The following is a 19586-nucleotide window of genomic DNA, read 5'->3' as shown; positions in this document are numbered from 1 at the left end:
TTTTAAGCTCTTTCATCCAACTCAACTCCTCCATATATAACACCGTCTTCAAATATTAGTATGAAATTAGTGCTACCCTTCAACAATGTTTCTGTTTCCTAGCTTATTTAATTTTGCTAATACCTATTTGAAATGTGACAATAGACTGAAGAGGCTTTTCTTCTTTTGTATAGAATACTATATTCTTAAATTATACTAGTGAAATATCACTCCTTTTTTTTTTAAAAAAGTGAAATTCTACTAAAGCACTCAGTTTTCCGCATTCCCCTGAGATGAAAAGGAGTTGCACTACCCCGCTACACTGAAGATGATGGTGTTCTTTGGCTCAGAATGTAGGGGCGCTACCACATGGGGTTTTCTTGACATGAGGTTACAATCTTTAAACTGCTGCACTGTATTGGGATCCTTCCTAAGACAGGTTTTCTCTCTGATATTTGTGTATTGCCTCTTCACAAGCCGCCCAGATATTCTTTTGTCATTTAATTTCTGTATGCATTACTGAAGAAACTTAAGGAAGAAAATGACTTTTTAATTTTATATCTGTGACAAGAACATGAGAAAACTGTGATCTTAAATTCTCCAGATCTATAATGAAACAATGTTCTGCCATCCATTCACCTAATATACTTCCTTAAAGGATTTGATTAAATATAAAGGTGACTTCATTACATTCACATTTTTTTCATACAGAAAAAAAGTGATTCTTTTTTTTCCCTTTACCATGAGATTACAGCAAATGCTCTGCTCTGCTTCTTCCCTAAAACAACATATTTCCCTCACTAAAAATGAAGCAGTCATTGCTTAAATCTTGATCCTATTGCATTGCATTTCCACAGTTCAAAGGAACAATAGTTATATATTTCAGCTTTCTCCTTAAAATAAACTGTCAATGCATCTCTCCTTCAAACAGCACTTCACTACTTACTGTGCACTCCAGACCAACCATGATGTGAAATACAAACAATAAACCGGATTTACTTAGACCACTTTTTGAAATATTAAATCAAATATTAGATTTAATTAAAAGGCAAGAGATATTTTGAGTTCATAATTTGCTAAACTAAGTGTTTCACCTTAATTAGCTTTCCAGAAAAAGAAAAAAGGGATACTTATCACTAAGGCTAAAACTTTTCTATAATTTACTTTATTTTTTTAATCAAAAGTTAATATAATCAATGTATTAACAGTGGCTCAATGGACAGAACAAAATATTAACAGTGGTTCAGTGTCATCTCTTTTTTAATAGTATAACGGCTATTGTCAGGACACAGCATGACAACTAACAGCAAACCATGTCATACTGAACCAGAAACTATTTATCAAATATCAGGAACTATTTCCAGGAAATGCTGACTGTCTGAGCAACTGTAACTACCTGCTCTTACCTGAGAGGATCATTCATGTCTGAAAATATATTTTCAGTCTGATTATCCTTAGAATTGCAAATACATTCTATTTTTAAGGACATAAAGTTTGTTAAATGTCAATTTCTGGAAGGATATTAAACAATCCTTCTTTACATTTCACTTATTCAGCCTCTTTATCAATGAAAGCATTAATGCCGACTCATCATGCAGTAATTTTCTCACCCCTAACATCTAGCATATTGAGAAACATTTGTCACACCTTTGGCTACTCTGTAAAACTCTACTTGCCTGCACTGGAATGAGGTCTGAGGCAACTCATTAGATCAGCATTTTAATAAAAATAAACATTGTCTATGAAATAAAAAGATAATAAAGATAAAGAGGGCCCCACCGCTTAAAGCACCAATCTCATATGCACAATAAAAATGTGTCTTACTTCATTCTCTCAATAATGACTATTTTTTGGCTTGTTCTAATTCAAGGTAAGCAAAATGAATATCCGTGGTCCATCAGTGTCAAATCTCAGATCTCATCATCCTCCTAATCCTGACAACCATGGAAACATGAACCTTATTTTTAAAAGTTCAGGCAAATTCATACGATAGTGATGACGCCGATTCCTAGCCCAGCTGCTGAAAGGAATGATTTCACTTACTCTTGCTCCATCATTTCCTGCTGTGCCTTCAGCACCCTTCTCGCCTATGCCACCCTGGGAAAACATACGAAACACCATTTAATCATTTAATTGTCTTTTTCCTACACTTGCATGGAAGCTTCATGAAAGCAGGGACTTCTCTCTAATGTTCACAGCTGTATCCCCTGGAGCCTAGAACAATACCTGGGACTGAACATTTTCTAAGTACACATTTACTGAAAGAACGAATGAATGAATGACTTGTGACTTAGGATGGTAGAAGTAAACGTCTGCCCAGGAAGTCATTACCAGTAGAAGGTGTAAATGGATGAACTAAACAAACCACACTTACTCTGTCACCCTTGGGGCCAGGAGTTCCTGCAATTCCTCTTTCTCCCGGCATACCTTGAAGACCTGGTGGGCCTGTATCTCCAGGGGTCCCACTTGGTCCTGGATTGCCCTGAAATGAACCAACAATAAGTAAGCTCACCTATATATTAAGGTTGAAACTATATGAAATTCCTGTTTTGGTAAATCAAAAATAGTAGAATCTTGGCAATTTCACGTGGTTCAACCTAGTGCTTATATTTTTCATTTGGGAAAATCGACTCTTGAGTTCCTTTTAAAAAAATCAGATCTTGCTGTTTTGATTGTTGGTTTGTTTTCAACATTCTCTTTGGAGAAATTGGGTACCAATTCAAATAAAAATGATAGAATTGCCTTTTTATTTTCTTTTTTTGGCAACATCATAGGGATTCTAATAAAAAAAGAAGACATCACATTTAGAGAATACTCCATTCTCTCTCTAAAGAACCCATGATATGAAGCTGGCTTTCAGGGCTCATTTAGTAATTAAATTGAAGCAGATCTTCTGCAATCACTCTGGCCCTTGAAGGTGATAAGGGATCTAATATTATATGATCATGAAAAATTCTACTTCAGTTGTTTGCACTGAAGTTGGCCACACAGACTTCTACCAATTTTAAAACAGCACCCAAAAGGAAATGGTACTGATTTTTGCCTTATAATGTATTGTACTTTCGGATTTCAAAAATGACATACTTTCATATATTAAGTAAGCAGAACTGTAGAAACTGAGACAAGGAAAATGGAGCATATGATTAGGAAGACATCCTAATAAATTATGCAATTTTCGATTTCTTGCCTCTGCTTATTAATAGAAGTCATTAATAAAAGTTATATAAATAAATATTAGAAACAGGTTTGTATATGAGAATGTATCACTACTTTATGTAGTGATCAAAAATCCCATCAAAGAAGAGATTCTTTTTTACCTGACTCTTTAGTGCCAAAGCAAAGCCAAGTAGGTGCTCATTAAATATTTGTTGAAGAAATTATATAATCAAATATTTTGTAAAAACAAGAGAAATAAATAAAATAAATAATAATAAATCCTAGCACCATTATGTGTTTATTGAGCAGTAATTTTAGACCATTTTAAACTACTGAGCTCACTACCATACTTACTTTTGCACCATCAGGACCGTGTCCTCCAGCCATTCCCTTCTCACCAGGAAGTCCAGTTATTCCTGGTTCTCCTCTTTCCCCTGGATTTCCTCGTTCTCCCTACACAACATAGGAATGTCAAACAGTCTCAGTGCTTGGTCTGAAAATGGGTTAAAAGTGTTCCTGGAAATGTGAAAAATGACTTCTACTGGGGAAAAATTTAGAAATGAGCAACTATTAAGACTCAGTTTTCTAATTTAATAAGAAATGAACTTGAAGTAAGCGTATACTAGTTTCACAGCACAAAATATTTCTCATAAGATTGATTTTCATTAAGTAAAAAACTGTAACAGTTAAAGCCCAGTTTAAGATAAAAGATGCTTTTTCAAACTGAAGCCAATGGACACAAAGTTAATCATGAAGAAGAAGAAAATACTTACTCTAGGTCCTAAGGGGCCAACTGCTCCAGGATCTCCAGGAACTCCCTATAAAATACATTTTTTTTAAATGAAAAACTTTCAACTGAACTTTAGGTATTTATTAGAAATCTTTCCAGATCATATACCTAATTTCTTCTAACATACTATTAGAAGTCTGACTAAGCCCATAATATTGAAGAAAGAAAAATGTGTACAATTTTATAAACAATGGGATATCATATACATTGGATGGAAATATTTTTCCAGAAAAATTTATATTATACATGAATGATTGATTTTTGGCAATGCGTTCATTCAAAATATTATCTCACAAAGATATTATTTTTAGCAACAATAAAATACAAGTAAAAGGCCTTTTATTTCCTAATGGAATGTGAAAACCTTAACAGAGGAAAGTGAAATTAAAAGCAATGAAGTACTAATCTTTTAAATAGAACCAATTCAATTCAATTTAATAAATATTTCTTGAACATATAATATAGACAACACACTCTACTAGGAATTGTGGGTTCAAAGTAATGCAGTCATGACTACATTAAAAGTTTGCTCTTAACTAAAGGAAAATTTGTCATTTAAAACTTCTCTGTTTGATAAAGACAGTAACTATATCAAGTAGGCCTCTAGTCTTGTCCCTTGAAATGTACTGTCTTCATTGTGGCATAATCTTCCTAAAACCCAAATCCAATAGTATTTCTTTCTACTTAAAAGCCCTTCATTAGCTTCCCATTACTCTAATAATACGAACAAACTAGACTCAAATTAAGACTTTCCAGAATCAGGCCCCTGTCATTCTCCAGCCTCATCTTCACCCTCCTCAAATTGTATTTCACATTTCTGACCTACCGAACTTTTTTCAGTGCCTAAATTTGATCAGCAAGCCTTTGCACTTGCTGTTTCCATTTCCTGGAGTATTTTCTTACCTTCCCTCCTCCCCGCTTACCATCGTTCTTCCTTCAGATCTCATAAAAGATACTATTTTGTCCAGGAAACTTTTTCTAAACCCCAATGTCTGCATTAGGTGCATCTTCTAGGTTTACATACACACAGTGCCTCTCTTACCTTAACATTTAGAATATGCTACTGTTGTAACTGACTTTCTATACTCTCTGTCTCCTAGTAAAATAAAATACAAGGCAAGGTCCATGTCCATCTTGTTCAATTGGTTCAGGCCAAGGCTTAGTAGAGCTTAGCACAGAGTGCTCAGCAAATATTTTTGAACAGTTAAATGAATGAATAAATCACTCAAAGAAAAATAAATTACATAAACCTATGTGCTGATAAAATGACAGAAATAAAATGGTAAGTTTCTGTTCATAACCCTTTATGAAGCCTCCAATAAAATGTACAGTAAGACATACTTAGTGATTAAGAACACAGTATAAGCACATGACTTGGGTTCAAATCATATCAGCTGTGTGACTTTTGGAAAATTACTTAACATCCGTGTGCCTTATTTTCCTCATCTGTAAAATGGGCATAATAATAATAATAGTACCTAGTACATAAGAGTTGTTTTGAGGATTAAAGGAGACAATTAAAGCAAAGCAGAACAGAGCCTGACACATAGTAAGTGATATTATGTTAGCAATTTTTAGTACTGCTATCCTTACTATTTAAACACTTACCTGATCACCTGGCTTTCCACCTTCCCCAGGAGGCCCTGGAGGACCAGGAAGCCCCTAAAGCAAAAGTAAGAATATAAAATTGTGACTCTGTGGAAATTTAATAGGCCACCAGTGTTAACAGTTCACAATTCATGGAGCTCCCTGACTATATTTTCAAGCAAAAGACATTATTTAAACACAAGTTAAGCAAAGCAAAATGAGAAACCTACATCCTCTAACATAACACAGCAGCTAGTCAGTTCGTAGGTTTAGATTTTCATTTGCACACCACTTAGCAAAAAAGAGGTAAGAATATAACAGTAGGTTCTTTATATCTGTGGAGCTTTTAATGGCTCTGAGAACAATACTTTAGGCTGCTAGAATAAATATTGAAAGTTAGTCCTGACAGTTTTTTCCCCAAATTATGATTATCTATGCTATTAATCTACCATCATATTTAACTAAATAAATCATGAAAATTTGTTCAACAAAAAATTTTAGACACTGTGTCAATAAAATTAGATAAGCCTTAATATAGTTAAATAAATCTTACTGAGATATTAAGAACATTTTATGATTTATAATTTGTTAATAGGTTTGGGGTTTGATCAGTTGTTCAGGGGAAATCTGTTCCTTCTCTTTGAGCAAAAATGTTTGATTTTGTCCAAATGTCTATCTTATTTACCAAAAGAGGAATGACTTCTTTGAAAATTGTAGAATTTCACATCATTCAACCATATCTTTTTATAAAAAAGCATTTTGGTTAGGGGAAGAAGAAATGGAAGACTGTGTCAGTGCATACCTGAAAGCCAGTGGGGCCTGGAGGGCCTTGCTCTCCTCTCTCCCCAGCTAGACCCTAAGTCACGAAGGAAAGAAAACCATGAACATCAAAAGCCAGATCCTTATGCCTGCTTCCTACTTGTGTGAACCACCAGAAGTATTTATATTTCTTTGTATTTCTTCCAATCACAAGTTTTTCATTTTAGCCAGATAATAAACTAGTCCTAAATGTCACCTAATGGTACTGGTTTGAAGTTCCTGATGGTGAGAAAATATCTTCTAAAGCCAGCGAAGAAACTGATAACATGTGTTCATTTTTTTATCCAAACATAAATGTCTGGAGCCAACTGTAAAATTTGGGGGGAAATTGACTATTGGCATGGAAAAATCCATTACTTTTATATGTCTAATCTAAAAGGGTAATTAATGCTTCCATTGTAGTTTGTTTCTCAGTATTATAAAAATTATTAATCAAACCTTCAAAACTAGAATAACTAAAGAAAGCAAAGCTAACATTTTTAAAAAGATATTTAAATTGCCCCATTCCAAAACAAATAAACATGCCATAATATTTCTGATAAACAAAATTTTAAAATCCTAGGATGAAAATATACCTCAAAGGATAAATATTATTCCTTTTTAGTCCATCCAAAAAAAAAAAAAACCCTTAAATAAATTTCTATAAGACACAATATTAGAAAAAAAACCCGGTATAATTGAGTATTTATATATTTTAAATAAAATACAGTATAAAATATTTGTCAGACACTACTTTCCTCACATAATTTTCAACTGTGATAACACAGAGATGATGAGGTAGCTTTTACCATCAGCATTTCATAGAAGTTTAAAATGAAAAGACCAATAATTCTATTTAAAAAGGCAGAAGATGCCAGCACAGGAATTAAAAGAAAAGATAGAACTGAAATTCTTCCATCTTGCACTTTTTTATTTACTTCCCCCTGAAACCTATCCATGAGTAAAGTTTCAGACAAACATCACTGAAGGATGCAATGTGAATATAGTCTCACTAAAAATTACATACCGGGGGGCCCACAGGACCGGAAGGACCAACTTCACCATCTTTTCCAGGAGCTCCCTAGCATTGCAGAGAGATAATTTATGAGGTGAGACCATGAGAATTTGGGTAATTTCATATATTTTTTTTTTCTTTAGCAGAAAATGTGTAGTTACCCTCTGCCCAGGAACACCAGCATTTCCTGCTTCTCCAGGTTTTCCAGGGTCACCCTAAAGAATCAATGCAAACTAATTTAAATTTCAATCAGTTTGTTATAAACATGTCAGCTCCAAGTGAGGATTATGATGAGATGGCAACATTATACACTGTACTCACACTGCTACCTTTGGGGCCTGGAAGACCCATACTCCCAGGCTGCCCTCTGATTCCTATGGAGCCTGGAGGACCTGGGCGGCCATCCTCTCCTGGAGCACCCTACACAGTTGACAGGAGCAAGGTAAGTTTCACATAAGTTCTCTCTGAATGTTACATCACCCAAATTGTCACTTGCCTTTCCTTACTATAAAAGTTATGTAAGTTTTAAATTAAGCTACGTTTTTATTTTAGTGAATCAGTACAGTTGAGTGTTTTAAAAAAACTGCTGAGGTATTTGAATGTTTAGAACAGAGACTTCATTCTTATTCTATACACAAGCCTCATCTTTATGTCTCTTTACATTCTCATATTAATAGGGGAAATCTTCCTTCTTTCATTTACTCTTGTTTGTGGTAATGAAAACTCAGGACTTCCATTTCACATTTACTGTATAAGGGAAGGGCCCAGAATACATGAACTGTCAAATTTATACCTACTTATCTCTTAAATGTATAAAATTGGAAGGATATCAAGAAATGAGAATGTTGCTAACAAATTCCACTAATATTAATAAATACATCATGGCAACTTTTTCATTTATGTCAGAGAAGCAATTACAATCTCAAGCATTTATTTCAATACAATGTTATCAATTTTTGGTCATTTTGAAAATACGCAGATCCTTAATATTTGCTTCCAGGAGAGGAAGGTACATTTTAAACATGTAAACATGATTAGCATCCACCGGATCAAAAATGTTAACCTTAAATTAACATCTTACCATTGAAGTTGCATGTCTATTGAGAAATATTAATGGTGGTGGACTTTTGTTTAAATTACTTACCAAAGGTCCAAGTTTTCCTTCAGGACCTTGAACACCAGGATTTCCTGTCAGACCCTAAAAATTAAAAGCAATTGTCAGTTTGTTGCTGACCTGCAACTGGAGTAAAGATTCTAAAGAGTAAAAATAGCACTGCATTAGAAAGATCCAGTTCCGCTTGGCAAGGTCCACTCTCAGTAGCCTTAGGCTCCTCTAGACAAACTCACAGGACCATCATGGACCTCACCCAACCTGGCTTCAGAAGGATACAGGGCAGACAACACAACATGCAACAAGGCATCACGTGTGGGACTCTCCACTGGGACGAGTCCTCACAGCACAGCCTTCAGGGCCAGACTCTAAGCCTCCCACAATGGGAGGCCCGATGTGAGAGAATCAGTCTACCTGGCGGGTGCAGGAGCCACCCTGGTTTGAAATCTCACATAACCAATATTTGTAACAGCACCTTGGACATACTATACTGGTCCCAGCAAGGTGAATGCCCAGGTACAAGTCCCTGCAAACTCAGGAAATCCAAAGCTATGCCTCCTACCAGTTTTTTAAATTCATTCACTGTCCTCCAAGTCCAAATGCAGTCTACAATAAGGGATCATTTTTACTAAAAGTAATTGAATGGTCATTCAGCTGGCATTCCACCTTTATCATGTGTCTAGGGAAGAATATCGAAGATATGCATCGAAGATGAACCCAATGCCTGTTTCTCACATAGAAGGAGAAAGGGTTGTAGGAGACTTTTACTCATATATCTAACACTGGGTTCAGAATAAAGAACTTATGTTGAGCCAAATGTATCTTTCCATGAAGCTTTCTGTATAATCCTTTTCTCTTTAAGGGGCATTGTTGACAACTGAATATAAGGGTAATTCCATAGTTCAAATGAATTTTCAAGCGACATTTTGTTAAAGTGAAATTTGTCAGGAATTCTCTGTGCTAAAAGTCACATAAGTTGTTCATCAGCAAGTAAAGAAAAATTATAAAAATTGATAAACAGGATTTTTTTTTCATATCAAGTGGTAAAATTATTAATACATACCTCTTTGAATACAGGAGACTAGAAGTTACTTTTTTTTTTCTATACATGATAAAAATAGCAAACCATTCATTATTTTAAAAATAATGAATCAGGTCAAACCCAAAGAAAAAAACAAAGAAATGTTCCAAGTCGTGAAAGCAAGCTATTAAAAAAAAAACCAAAACCTTTAAAAAACCTTTAATGAATTCTCAGGAGCATATCTCCTAGGTTGATGTAGCAAAAAACTGCTGTGTTCTTACCCGAGCACCTGGAAGCCCAGGTTCCCCCGGACGTCCTGGATCCCCCTGACCACCTTTAGGTCCTGAAGAACCTACAGGACCCCTCTCTCCTTGAGCCCCCTGTTCCAAAGCAAAGCAGAACATGTCAGAAAAAAGGGAGTGCAGGGAAACAAAAGCAAGCATATATAAAATCCTTGTTTTACAAATCAAACCACTAGTATAACATAAAAGAGTTTGTCAAAGTAGTTACAAAGACTTCTTTGTAAACCATGCCACTTCACATTTTGTTCTCATTTGGATTCCTTGTAGAATAGAGGTTTTTCATCATTAACTAATGAAAGTTGTGTTTAGAGCCTCACTCCAATAACTTAGATTTAGAAACCCCCAAATTTTGAAAGAGTCTAAATTTCTAGACAAAGAAAAAATATATATATCGGCTAAAGGAAAGATTTATGGCCTATTCTTCTCAAGAATGTCCCTGGAAAGTTTGAAAACAAACTCCAATACACCTCCAACCATCGTCCTTCTCCCCTAGGCCTCTATAATGAAGAAATTGCGCAAGAGGGATTTGGCGTTAGGAATAACATCTGTGTCCAACTCTTTTCTAGATCTGGACCCATGTGGGCCAAGGCTAGATCACCATGCTGGACAATGGCATCTTTTGCAACACTACCCACAGGAGTGTCAACCTTGATAGGATAGCCTTACCTTTGGTCCAGGTAAACCATCAGAGCCTGGAAAACCACGATTGCCAGGAGCACCCTACAAATGACCAAAATGTGATTCTTAATTGTGGATGTTTTTGTAATATATAATGAGTGGGTGATTTTTATTCTTAGTACTATAAGGTTTTAGGAGCTATGATCAACCCAACACAGCAATAGGTATGTATAAGAAAAAAATAACCTGACTATACAGAAAGACATTTTAAATTTTGAAAAATATATATAAGTACTGAGCCAAAATTATTCAAATCAAAAAATATTTTACCATGGTACCATCTACCGCAATCAAAATGTCAGCGATCGCAGGCATTAGTATTGTCTTTGATGTGAAGCCCTTTGCATTTTCTGAGGTTCCATACAAAAGTAAGGTGAGATTGTTATTCTCCCTTTCAGACCTGTTTCATTATAGTCCAGTCACAGCAACCTTTTCTGGTCTTTAAAATCACTAAGCCCTTTCTGGCCTCCTGGATTTGCATTTTTTTGTTTCCTCTGCTGAAAAATGCTTTTTCTCTCAAGTTTTCTTGCCGGCTCATCCTCATCTTCAGATCTTAGCTAGATGCCATCCTCTCAAAGAATCTTATTTCCTAACCACCTAACCTAATGACACACTACTGTCATAAGTTACTCTCTACCACATCACCCTGCTATTCCCTAAGTGTATATGGCACTTATTAAAATGCGTAATTATATTTTTATTTACCTGTTAACTTGTTTATTGCTTACCTCCCCACTAAACTATTGTTTACTAGCCCCCTCATGAAGGCTGGGACCATAGCATTCTTGTTCACTGATGTATCCCAAGCACCATATATCAAATTGGCATAGAGCAGTTGTTCAGTCAATATTAGATGAATGAATGAATGAACAATGATTAGACAGTTGGCTCCCTGAATTCACAGATAGCCATACTGAACTGTGCAATGCACCTGCTAGCAATTCTCTTAATTCCTCTAGTTTTCCTCACTATCCCAAAAGTTATTCATGTAATTCCCCCACAACTATAAGAATTTATTCAATCATTCAAATTTTACCCTTTCTCCCATGGGGCCTGGAGGACCAACTGTTCCTGGGTCACCTCGGGGACCTCGTTTGCCTTCTTCACCAGGTGGGCCTATTGGACCCTGAATACCATGTGGCCCCTATTGAAAACAGAAGGACAGATACCAGAAAGAGCCATTTGACAAGGGAGTTATAGTCAAAAGATTCATTTAAATAAGTCGTCACAAATTTTAAACTATATTAAGCAAACTATTTCCATCCAAAAAGTATTATAATTCTCACCGTCATTATTTGAAGTACTTGAGTATTTTGGGCTTACACTTCTGGATAATATTCATGTTCTTCTTATCATTTAAAAGAAATAAAACCTTACCGGTTCCCCTTTTGGGCCAGCTTCTCCTTTGAAACCTGGAACTCCTGGATCACCCTAAAATAAAAACATCGATAATTGTAAGAACCAAGATATTTATCCAGCCCAACCTGCTTTAATTATTACAGTGAATGGGTCTTGAAAATTTTCTGCAGCTGAGTCTGTACTGAATCAGCAGTATAATAATTTTTTTAAACTATGCAAATCTTGTAGAATGTGTGTGAAATTTTATAAAATCCAGTATAGTTAGGTAGTAATTTGTATATTTTACAGGGGTCTTCAAAAGACTTACTTTTAAAATCTTGTTTTTAATCATGCATAGTAGGATAATTAGAATTATTCAGTTATTATTCCAGTTTGATAAAAAAAATTAGAACTAACAATGACAACTTCAATAGATAAATCTATTTAGAGTCTATTTTAGGAAATAGATTTGTTCACCCAAAATCAAAATAATTTTATATCTATGCTCTATTTATTGAGATCTGACAAAACTTCAAATAGGGTATTTTATCTTTAGAGTATTCTAAAGTTTTGGGTATGTGTGTCTTTATAATACCAATTGTACTATAATTTGTGGGAACCAGATTGCTAGATTGAGAACATGATAAAATCAAATGTAAAATACCAACAACACGCATGTTTTTATAAATTTGTCACTAGCATTTAAAAAGGATTTATCAGCATGATCAAATTACTTAGATCAGGATCTTAAATATTTGTTTTAAGTAGTAGTAGGAAACAAAGTTTTGTTATATATCAAGCTAAAAGATACATAAGCACAACTTCTCAATGTGTTTATTTCTTAAGAACTAACCGTAATATTTTTACCAATAGATAAACATATGAATATAAAATATACAAATTTATAGAAAATGTGGAAACTCGTTCAATATAAACAACACGTTGGAAGCACTCTTCAAGACTAAATCTCAAGAAATAGCTGTTGAACCCATTTTAGCCAAGTTGTCATTATAAACCCCCATGAAAACTCCGTATTTCCCCATACTGGCTTGCAAAGTGTCTCCATATTTGTTATGCAACTATTTATAAAATTCTATGAGGTGGATCATGAAGTTATGACCTTACTATTTTAAACAAAAGAACGCTAAAATTTAACATAGTGCAATAATTTTCCCCTTTGAATTTAAACATGTAAATTGTACATTAACATTTGGCTTCCACTTTACAAAAATTCCTACCTTCTTTTGCCTCATTCAAATAAGTCACATTATCTATGTTTCACTGTTATCTCATTACATATTATTTCTCTGGCGATCTTAGTTGTATTATACTAATGGATGATAATTCTTTGATGGACATTACCGGTTGGCCTCGAATTCCTGGAGGTCCAGTGCTACCCTGAGGTCCTGGAGATCCAGGGGGCCCTGCTAAGCCAGGAGGACCAGAGGTACCCGGAGAGCCCTATTGGAATGCAAGAGTAACATGATGAGCAGAGACCTAGGCACAAGTCTACGGTCACTGTCCAAAGGATTGTATCCATTTGAACCTCATGTGGCATAAATGAAGTTAGTTACTCACTGTTGGGCCTTTGGCACCAGGCGTACCATCAGTTCCCACTGCACCCTAAAAGATACAGGAAAAGTTCATGAAATATTAAGCCATATCTAGGGTGGTATTCAGATGTCCACCCATCTCACAAAAGGAGGCAGAAAAACTACCAAAAAGAAAGAAAGGAAAAATAAATCAACCACCATTATATTATAAAAATCACTTTTATGACTAATTAATTCCCTTTTCCACAAAATAGACAAAATCTGCAGAGTTGACAAGGGACATTTTTTTTTTCATGAGTTCTAAACACTCATTCAGAATTGAAAGAGAATATATTAAAATATGTTGCCTCTGTTCAAAAGTTATAAAACATGTCCAGCTTTCAATAATAATTATGATAATGATAATTTTTAAATATACTAGGAACTTACAGGAAGACCTTGAGAGCCAACAGGACCCGGTAGCCCAGTTTCACCTCTTTGCCCCTGAGGACCTTCAGGGCCTCGTGCCCCAGTGGGACCTGCTTCTCCCTAAAGGGGTATGAGGAAAACGTTAATTTAAGAAAACATAAATGTGGTGTGTTTCAAAGCTGACTGCTTATTTGGAGTTTTACATTTTACACCCAATCATTTAAACGAGTCAAGAGCACAAAGTAGTTTCCAGGGGTGTGTGCCTAACTTAGCTTAAGGGACGGACTCACTTCCCGCCACTCTGGATGTGATGAGGCCCACAGCATGCAGAGCAGAGCAACCTGGTCAAGGTCACCTGATAGCCACCCTTGTTTCAACCCAAGATAGGGATTCACACAGTAAATAAAAATACAGGATGCCTGGTTAAGTTTTAATTCAGATAAACAACAAATGATTTCAGAATAAATTTGTCCCATGCAATATTTGGAACACATTTATCCTAAAAATGCATTCTTTATTTATCTGAAATTCAAACTCAGCTGAGTTTCTGCATTTTATCTAACATATTAGGTACCTAATGTAAATCAAATCCTAGAGGGAATCCCTATTACCCTTCACTGAAATACAAAGAGCTAGACGTGAAAGTTTACTCTTCATCTAGAGAGCCAGAGACCCTGGAAGAATATTACAGGTATGGCAGAATTCTGGCCAAAAACAAACACCGGGGGTGGTGGTCTTTATGTTGGGGGTGGTGGTAGGACAGGGAAACTATTTCTGAAACAGTTTTGTGAGGTGTTTGACTTTATTAAGGAGTTTTCAGTAGCCAACAGCCCGTACTAGAAAAACCCAGGAGGAGAGGGAAGTATCCATAGTGAACTACTGTATAAACTATGATGGCTAGTGAAGTCTTAACGAGAGGCCATAGTAGGAGCAGAAACCACTTCCTGCTAAGTGAGAGTCCTGGGCATTGTGAGTATTCTTTCTTGAATTCTCTAGCCAGAGCTCGGTGTGAGGGTGGAGAGTCTCACAGAGAGAGAGAGGGAAGGGATTTTGCCTATTTTGATTGAGGTACACAGGGAGGTTGGGCCCTCCAAGGTCAGAGTCAGTGGCAGCAGACTTAGGACTTCAGGGAGCAGATCAGGTACAGAGGGGAACTGAAGAAGGTCCTTCCTACTCAGCTGAGCTCACAGTGAGTTCTCAGTTAACGCAGGGACTGGTTAGTGAACCAACGGAGGGCACCATTTTAAAATAAAGCAGCCACACCCCTGTGGCACAGAATTTAAAGTCAGCGTTAGAGAGAGCCGAAGAATAATTTGACTTGATGACTCTCACATTTCAAAGAATACTTGAAATGTCAACTAGAGATTTTGTTTGTTTGTCTGTTTGTTTCGAAGTTCAAATCCAATCTGAGTGGCCCCACTAACAAGAAGCATGGGCCTGTACTGAGGGCATCCTCTGCCTCAGGCACTATGCTAAGGGTTTGCATATTTTCTCACTTAATCTTCAATAAAATTCCTTGAGAAAACAAGATTTAGAGAGGTGAGGTGACTGGCCACGGTTATTTTTGTACAGCAGAATCTTGTGAGCAAATCCCTTCTTCGAGATGAAGAAAATTATTGCCAAAGAAAAACCGGGTGTGAGAAAAATCAAACGTATTGTGTTGTTCAAAGTTTGAAGGTAGTGTTCTGAGTTTATTCACTAATTTAGCTAATATAATCTTAATAACCTCCCACTGTAATCTATGGATTTATCATCCAAAGTGTTGAGAGAAAGAACAAGTTGTGACTCACTACAAATGTAAATCATCCCAGCAGAATACTTCAATTCATTCCCACATGGACAGCCAAATAGCCTCCCCACACGTGCCATTAATGATGGTGTAAGTTGGGGGGTGGAGGTGGGAAGAAGGGGGGCAGAAGTGGAGGCCAATACTGTGCGGCCTTTTGACCACCTCTGATTTATTTTACTCTCCTATTGTTTAGAACATTCTGCTATTTATTACTGCCAGGCACTGTATCCAAGAATGGAGTTCCAATTCAGATTAAACTCTTATTCCTCACAGCCGTTACAACTGTCTGGTGTTAGAGTCCTATTGCAACAGATTCTTTGATACTACAAGTGTATGACTATAAGTAATTCTCTTTTAATTACTTATTATATAATAATATCATTTTTTTCATTTTCTTTTTTTTTTCCCTACCATAATGGACATTGAGAATACGCTAGGCTCTTTTCCTTAGTTAAGAGCGACTTCCACACTCTTCAATGAAAGAAATGACATTCTTTACTTTGGGATTCAGGTACTTAAGTAATTCATATCATCAAGAGCTAAATATAGTAACATCTTACCTTCATCCCAGGATTTCCTGGAAAACCAGAGGAACCAGGTATCCCAAGAGGACCCTATTAAAAGAAACCAGAAAAGTGATTAGACATGTATTTTAATTAACATGAAATCTTTTATTCTGTACTTTGACATGTAAGAATAATCCACTTAGTACTTTAAAATCACAAAGATAATAATATACTTTTATCATAAGAACCTTACAACATTGATATGAAATTGTGCTAAAAGACATGTCCAGTGGTATTAAACATAACAGAATTTCCTAGTTGTAGCATACGAGAGTCAGTCACAAACACAAATTGTTTGAAACAATTGCTTCTAGAGAAATTACTTTCTTTGTGTTAACCAAGTAATAAGGATAGTTTTTAGAAAGTTACACATTGTACCAAAATCTAGGACTTCACTTTATTAAAATGATGATTAAGAATCATCTGGATATTTTGGAGTGATTTTTTTCAGGCTAATAAAGAGTGAATATGTGTCACTATACTACATTTGGGAAGGCATGAATAGAGTCTAAACCACTGATTTAAAGGAAATGAGTGTAAGAGGAATTTCATTCTAGGTTATCCTGATTCTTCTTTGAGGACTGTATTTTAAATCCATCAGTTTTGCATTAATAACAGCCCTTTTAAATTACACTTATTTTTCCTCCCATAGTTTGTTTCCTTTTTGTGAGTCACAAGGGAGAAAAGATCTTAAGGGCAAGTAATTTCAAATCTGATTTACCCTCCTAGTACTGAATATTTCCCTGAACTCATCGTGTTTTTCACCTATCCATTGTACGGACCATGCTGTATTCTTGTTCTTTTGTATACTCATCTTTCAAGACTAAGCTTAAAAATTGTACCTCTCTAAGTCTTTCTTGACATCTTTGTCTCACTACTGGTGTCAGTACAGGTAGGTTCCCATACTTCAGGTTGCTTTCCCTATTACAGCAGTTAGCAATAGCATTATGCTACAATATCAATTGATATATCTCTCTTCTTTGATAGGGCAGGTTTCAAAGACAAGTACTATGTGTTTATTGCCTTTCTGTTCCAAGCACCTGGGACACAGTAGGTGCTTTGTAAATGGTAATGAATGTACAAATGGAAGAATGAATGAATAAATGAATGAATGAATATGAAAGTAATACACTCACCATTGGCCCAGGTTTTCCAGGCATACCATGTGCACCTCGTTGTCCCTAATTAGGAGAAGAGGCAAGATAACAGTGCATTTTCTACAGTATTTGTTGACAATTCATTTACGTTATAAAAATTTCTATGTTAAAAATTGGAGAATGAATATTAAGGTTAACTGACAACTTTACCTAGGTTAATAGCAATAAAAATACACATTTATACAACATGGGTAAAGTAGCAATATGCACATCTATCCTTACAGCAATAAGAAAGAAAAATCAAGACTGGAAATATAAACTGATTAAAATGATTCTTTTTACTTGAACGTGTCACCTTCTATCAAATGAGCTCAGAGACAATGCAACTTTGAACACCAGGCTCTTCTTAATAGCCAGAATAACCCAGAGGAAGGAATGTGCTCCATGTAAAACAAAAACCTAAAGCACATGTGCACACACATGTACACACACACACACACACACACAAAGGAAATTAAGTAGTAGTGAATGCTGCGGGTGTCACCCAGATCCCCCTTCAGCACAGAAGTAATCATTCTACCACTGCTGGAAGTGTTGTAAGCTGTGATGGCTCACAGTTGAGACCCTTCCCACAAATTGCTGAAAGGAGTTAGGTATCCCAAGGTTATGCCCTTCCATGGTCAATGCAGTGGTACAAAGGATTAGCCCCCATTCAAAACAGTCCGAAGAGCCATCCCAGCTCCACTGTTCCCATGGAATGGAAGACTTATAAAGATTGAGGTCTCTGTTGCAAATGTAACACAGTTTAATTTCTCCCTGTGGCAAATCCTGCTTATTTTATTAATTTCTTCATAGGTGTAGTTTCTTTCTTTTATTAAAAAATAAATTTATTTGTTTATTTATTTTTGGCTGCGTTGGGCCTTCGTTGCTGCAAGCGGGGTCTATTCTTTGTTGTGGTGCACGGGCTTCTCATGGTGGTGGCTTCTCTTGTTGCAGAGCACAGGCTCTAGGTGTACAGGCTTCAGTAGTTGTGGCTCGTGGGCTCTAAAGAGCAGGCTCAGTAGCTGTGGTGCACGGGCTTAGATGCTCCGCGGCATGTGAGATCTTCCCAGACGAGGGCTTGAACCCATGTCCTCTGCATTGCCAGGTGGATTCTTTTTTTTTTTGAATTTTATTTTATTTATTTATTTTTACAGCAGATTCTTATTAGTCATCAATTTTATACACATCAGTGTATACATGTCAATTTCAATCGCCAAATTCATCCCACCCCCACACCCCGCCGCTTTCCCCCCTTGGTGTCCATACATTTGTTCTCTACATCTGTGTCTCAATTTCTGCCCTGCAAACCGGTTCATCTGTACCATTTTTCTAGGTTCCACATATATGCGTTAATATACGATATTTGTTTTTCTCTTTCTGACTTACTTCACTCTGTATGACAGTCTCTAGATCCATCCACGTCTCAACAAATGACCCAATTTCATTCATTTTTATGGCTGAGTAATATTCCATTGTATATATGTACCACAACTTCTTTATCCATTCATCTGTCGATGGGCATTTAGGTTGCTTCCATGACCTGGCTATTGTAAATAGTGCTGCAATGAACATTGGGGTGCATGTGTATTTTTGAATTATGGTTTTCTCTGGGTATATGCCCAGTAGTGGGATTGCTGGGTCATATGGTAATTCTATTTTTGGTTTTTTAAGGAACCTCCATACTGTTCTCCATAGTGGCTGTATCAATTTACATTCTCACCAACAGTGCAAGAGGGTTCCCCTTTCTCCACACCCTCTCCAGTATTTGTTGTTTGTAGATTTTCTGATGATGCCCTTTCTAACTGGTGTGAGGTGATACCTCATTGTAGTTTTGATTTGCATTTCTCTAATAATTAGTGATGTTGAGCAGTTTTTCATGTGCTTCTTGGCCATCTGTATGTCTTCTTTGAAGAAATGTCTATTTAGGTCTTCTGCCCACGTTTGGATTGGGTTGTTTGTTTTTTTGATATTGAGCTGCATGAGCTGTTTATATATTTTGGAGATTAATCCTTTGTCCATTGATTGGTTTGCAAATATCTTCTCCCATTCTGAGGGTTGTCTTTTCGTCTTGTTTATGGTTTCCTTTGCTGTGCAAAAGCTTTGAAGTTTCATTAGGTCCCATTTGTTTATTTTTGTTTTTATTTCCATTACTCTAGGAGGTGGATCAAAAAAGATCTTGCTGTGATTTATGTCAAAGAGTGTTCTTCCTACGTTTTCCTCTAAGAGTTTTATAGTGTCTGGTCTTACATTTAGGTCTTTAATCCATTTTGAGTTTATTTTTGTGTATGGTGTTAGGGAGTGTTCTAATGTCATTCTTTTGCATGTAGCAGTCCAGTTTTCCCAGCACCACTTATTG

At 36.1% G+C, this 19586-nt stretch overlaps 1 protein-coding gene across 1 annotated transcript in view; it reads right to left on the bottom strand.

Annotated features, from left to right (window-relative positions):
* COL5A2 (collagen type V alpha 2 chain) overlaps nt 1-19586 on the bottom strand; it is a 143462-nt gene that overhangs the window by 21960 nt on the left and 101916 nt on the right. Inside the window, exons 16-34 of the mRNA XM_082397309.1 lie at nt 17228-17272; nt 16086-16139; nt 13758-13856; nt 13354-13398; nt 13138-13236; nt 11815-11868; nt 11474-11581; nt 10426-10479; nt 9739-9837; nt 8470-8523; nt 7647-7745; nt 7487-7540; nt 7338-7391; nt 6315-6368; nt 5534-5587; nt 3909-3953; nt 3490-3588; nt 2354-2461; nt 2023-2076 (exon numbers count right to left, since the gene is read on the bottom strand). Of these exons, the coding sequence (XP_082253435.1) occupies nt 2023-2076; nt 2354-2461; nt 3490-3588; nt 3909-3953; nt 5534-5587; nt 6315-6368; nt 7338-7391; nt 7487-7540; nt 7647-7745; nt 8470-8523; nt 9739-9837; nt 10426-10479; nt 11474-11581; nt 11815-11868; nt 13138-13236; nt 13354-13398; nt 13758-13856; nt 16086-16139; nt 17228-17272 (1332 nt within the window). The remainder of the gene's footprint in view (nt 1-2022; nt 2077-2353; nt 2462-3489; nt 3589-3908; nt 3954-5533; nt 5588-6314; nt 6369-7337; nt 7392-7486; nt 7541-7646; nt 7746-8469; nt 8524-9738; nt 9838-10425; nt 10480-11473; nt 11582-11814; nt 11869-13137; nt 13237-13353; nt 13399-13757; nt 13857-16085; nt 16140-17227; nt 17273-19586) is intronic.

Source organism: Balaenoptera borealis (assembly GCF_965194805.1).
Source record: "Balaenoptera borealis genome assembly, chromosome: 6".
NCBI classification, from domain to species: Eukaryota; Metazoa; Chordata; class Mammalia; order Artiodactyla; family Balaenopteridae; genus Balaenoptera; species Balaenoptera borealis.
Note: the sequence above shows the minus strand (reverse complement) of the source record. Positions and strands in the feature narration are given on the sequence as shown.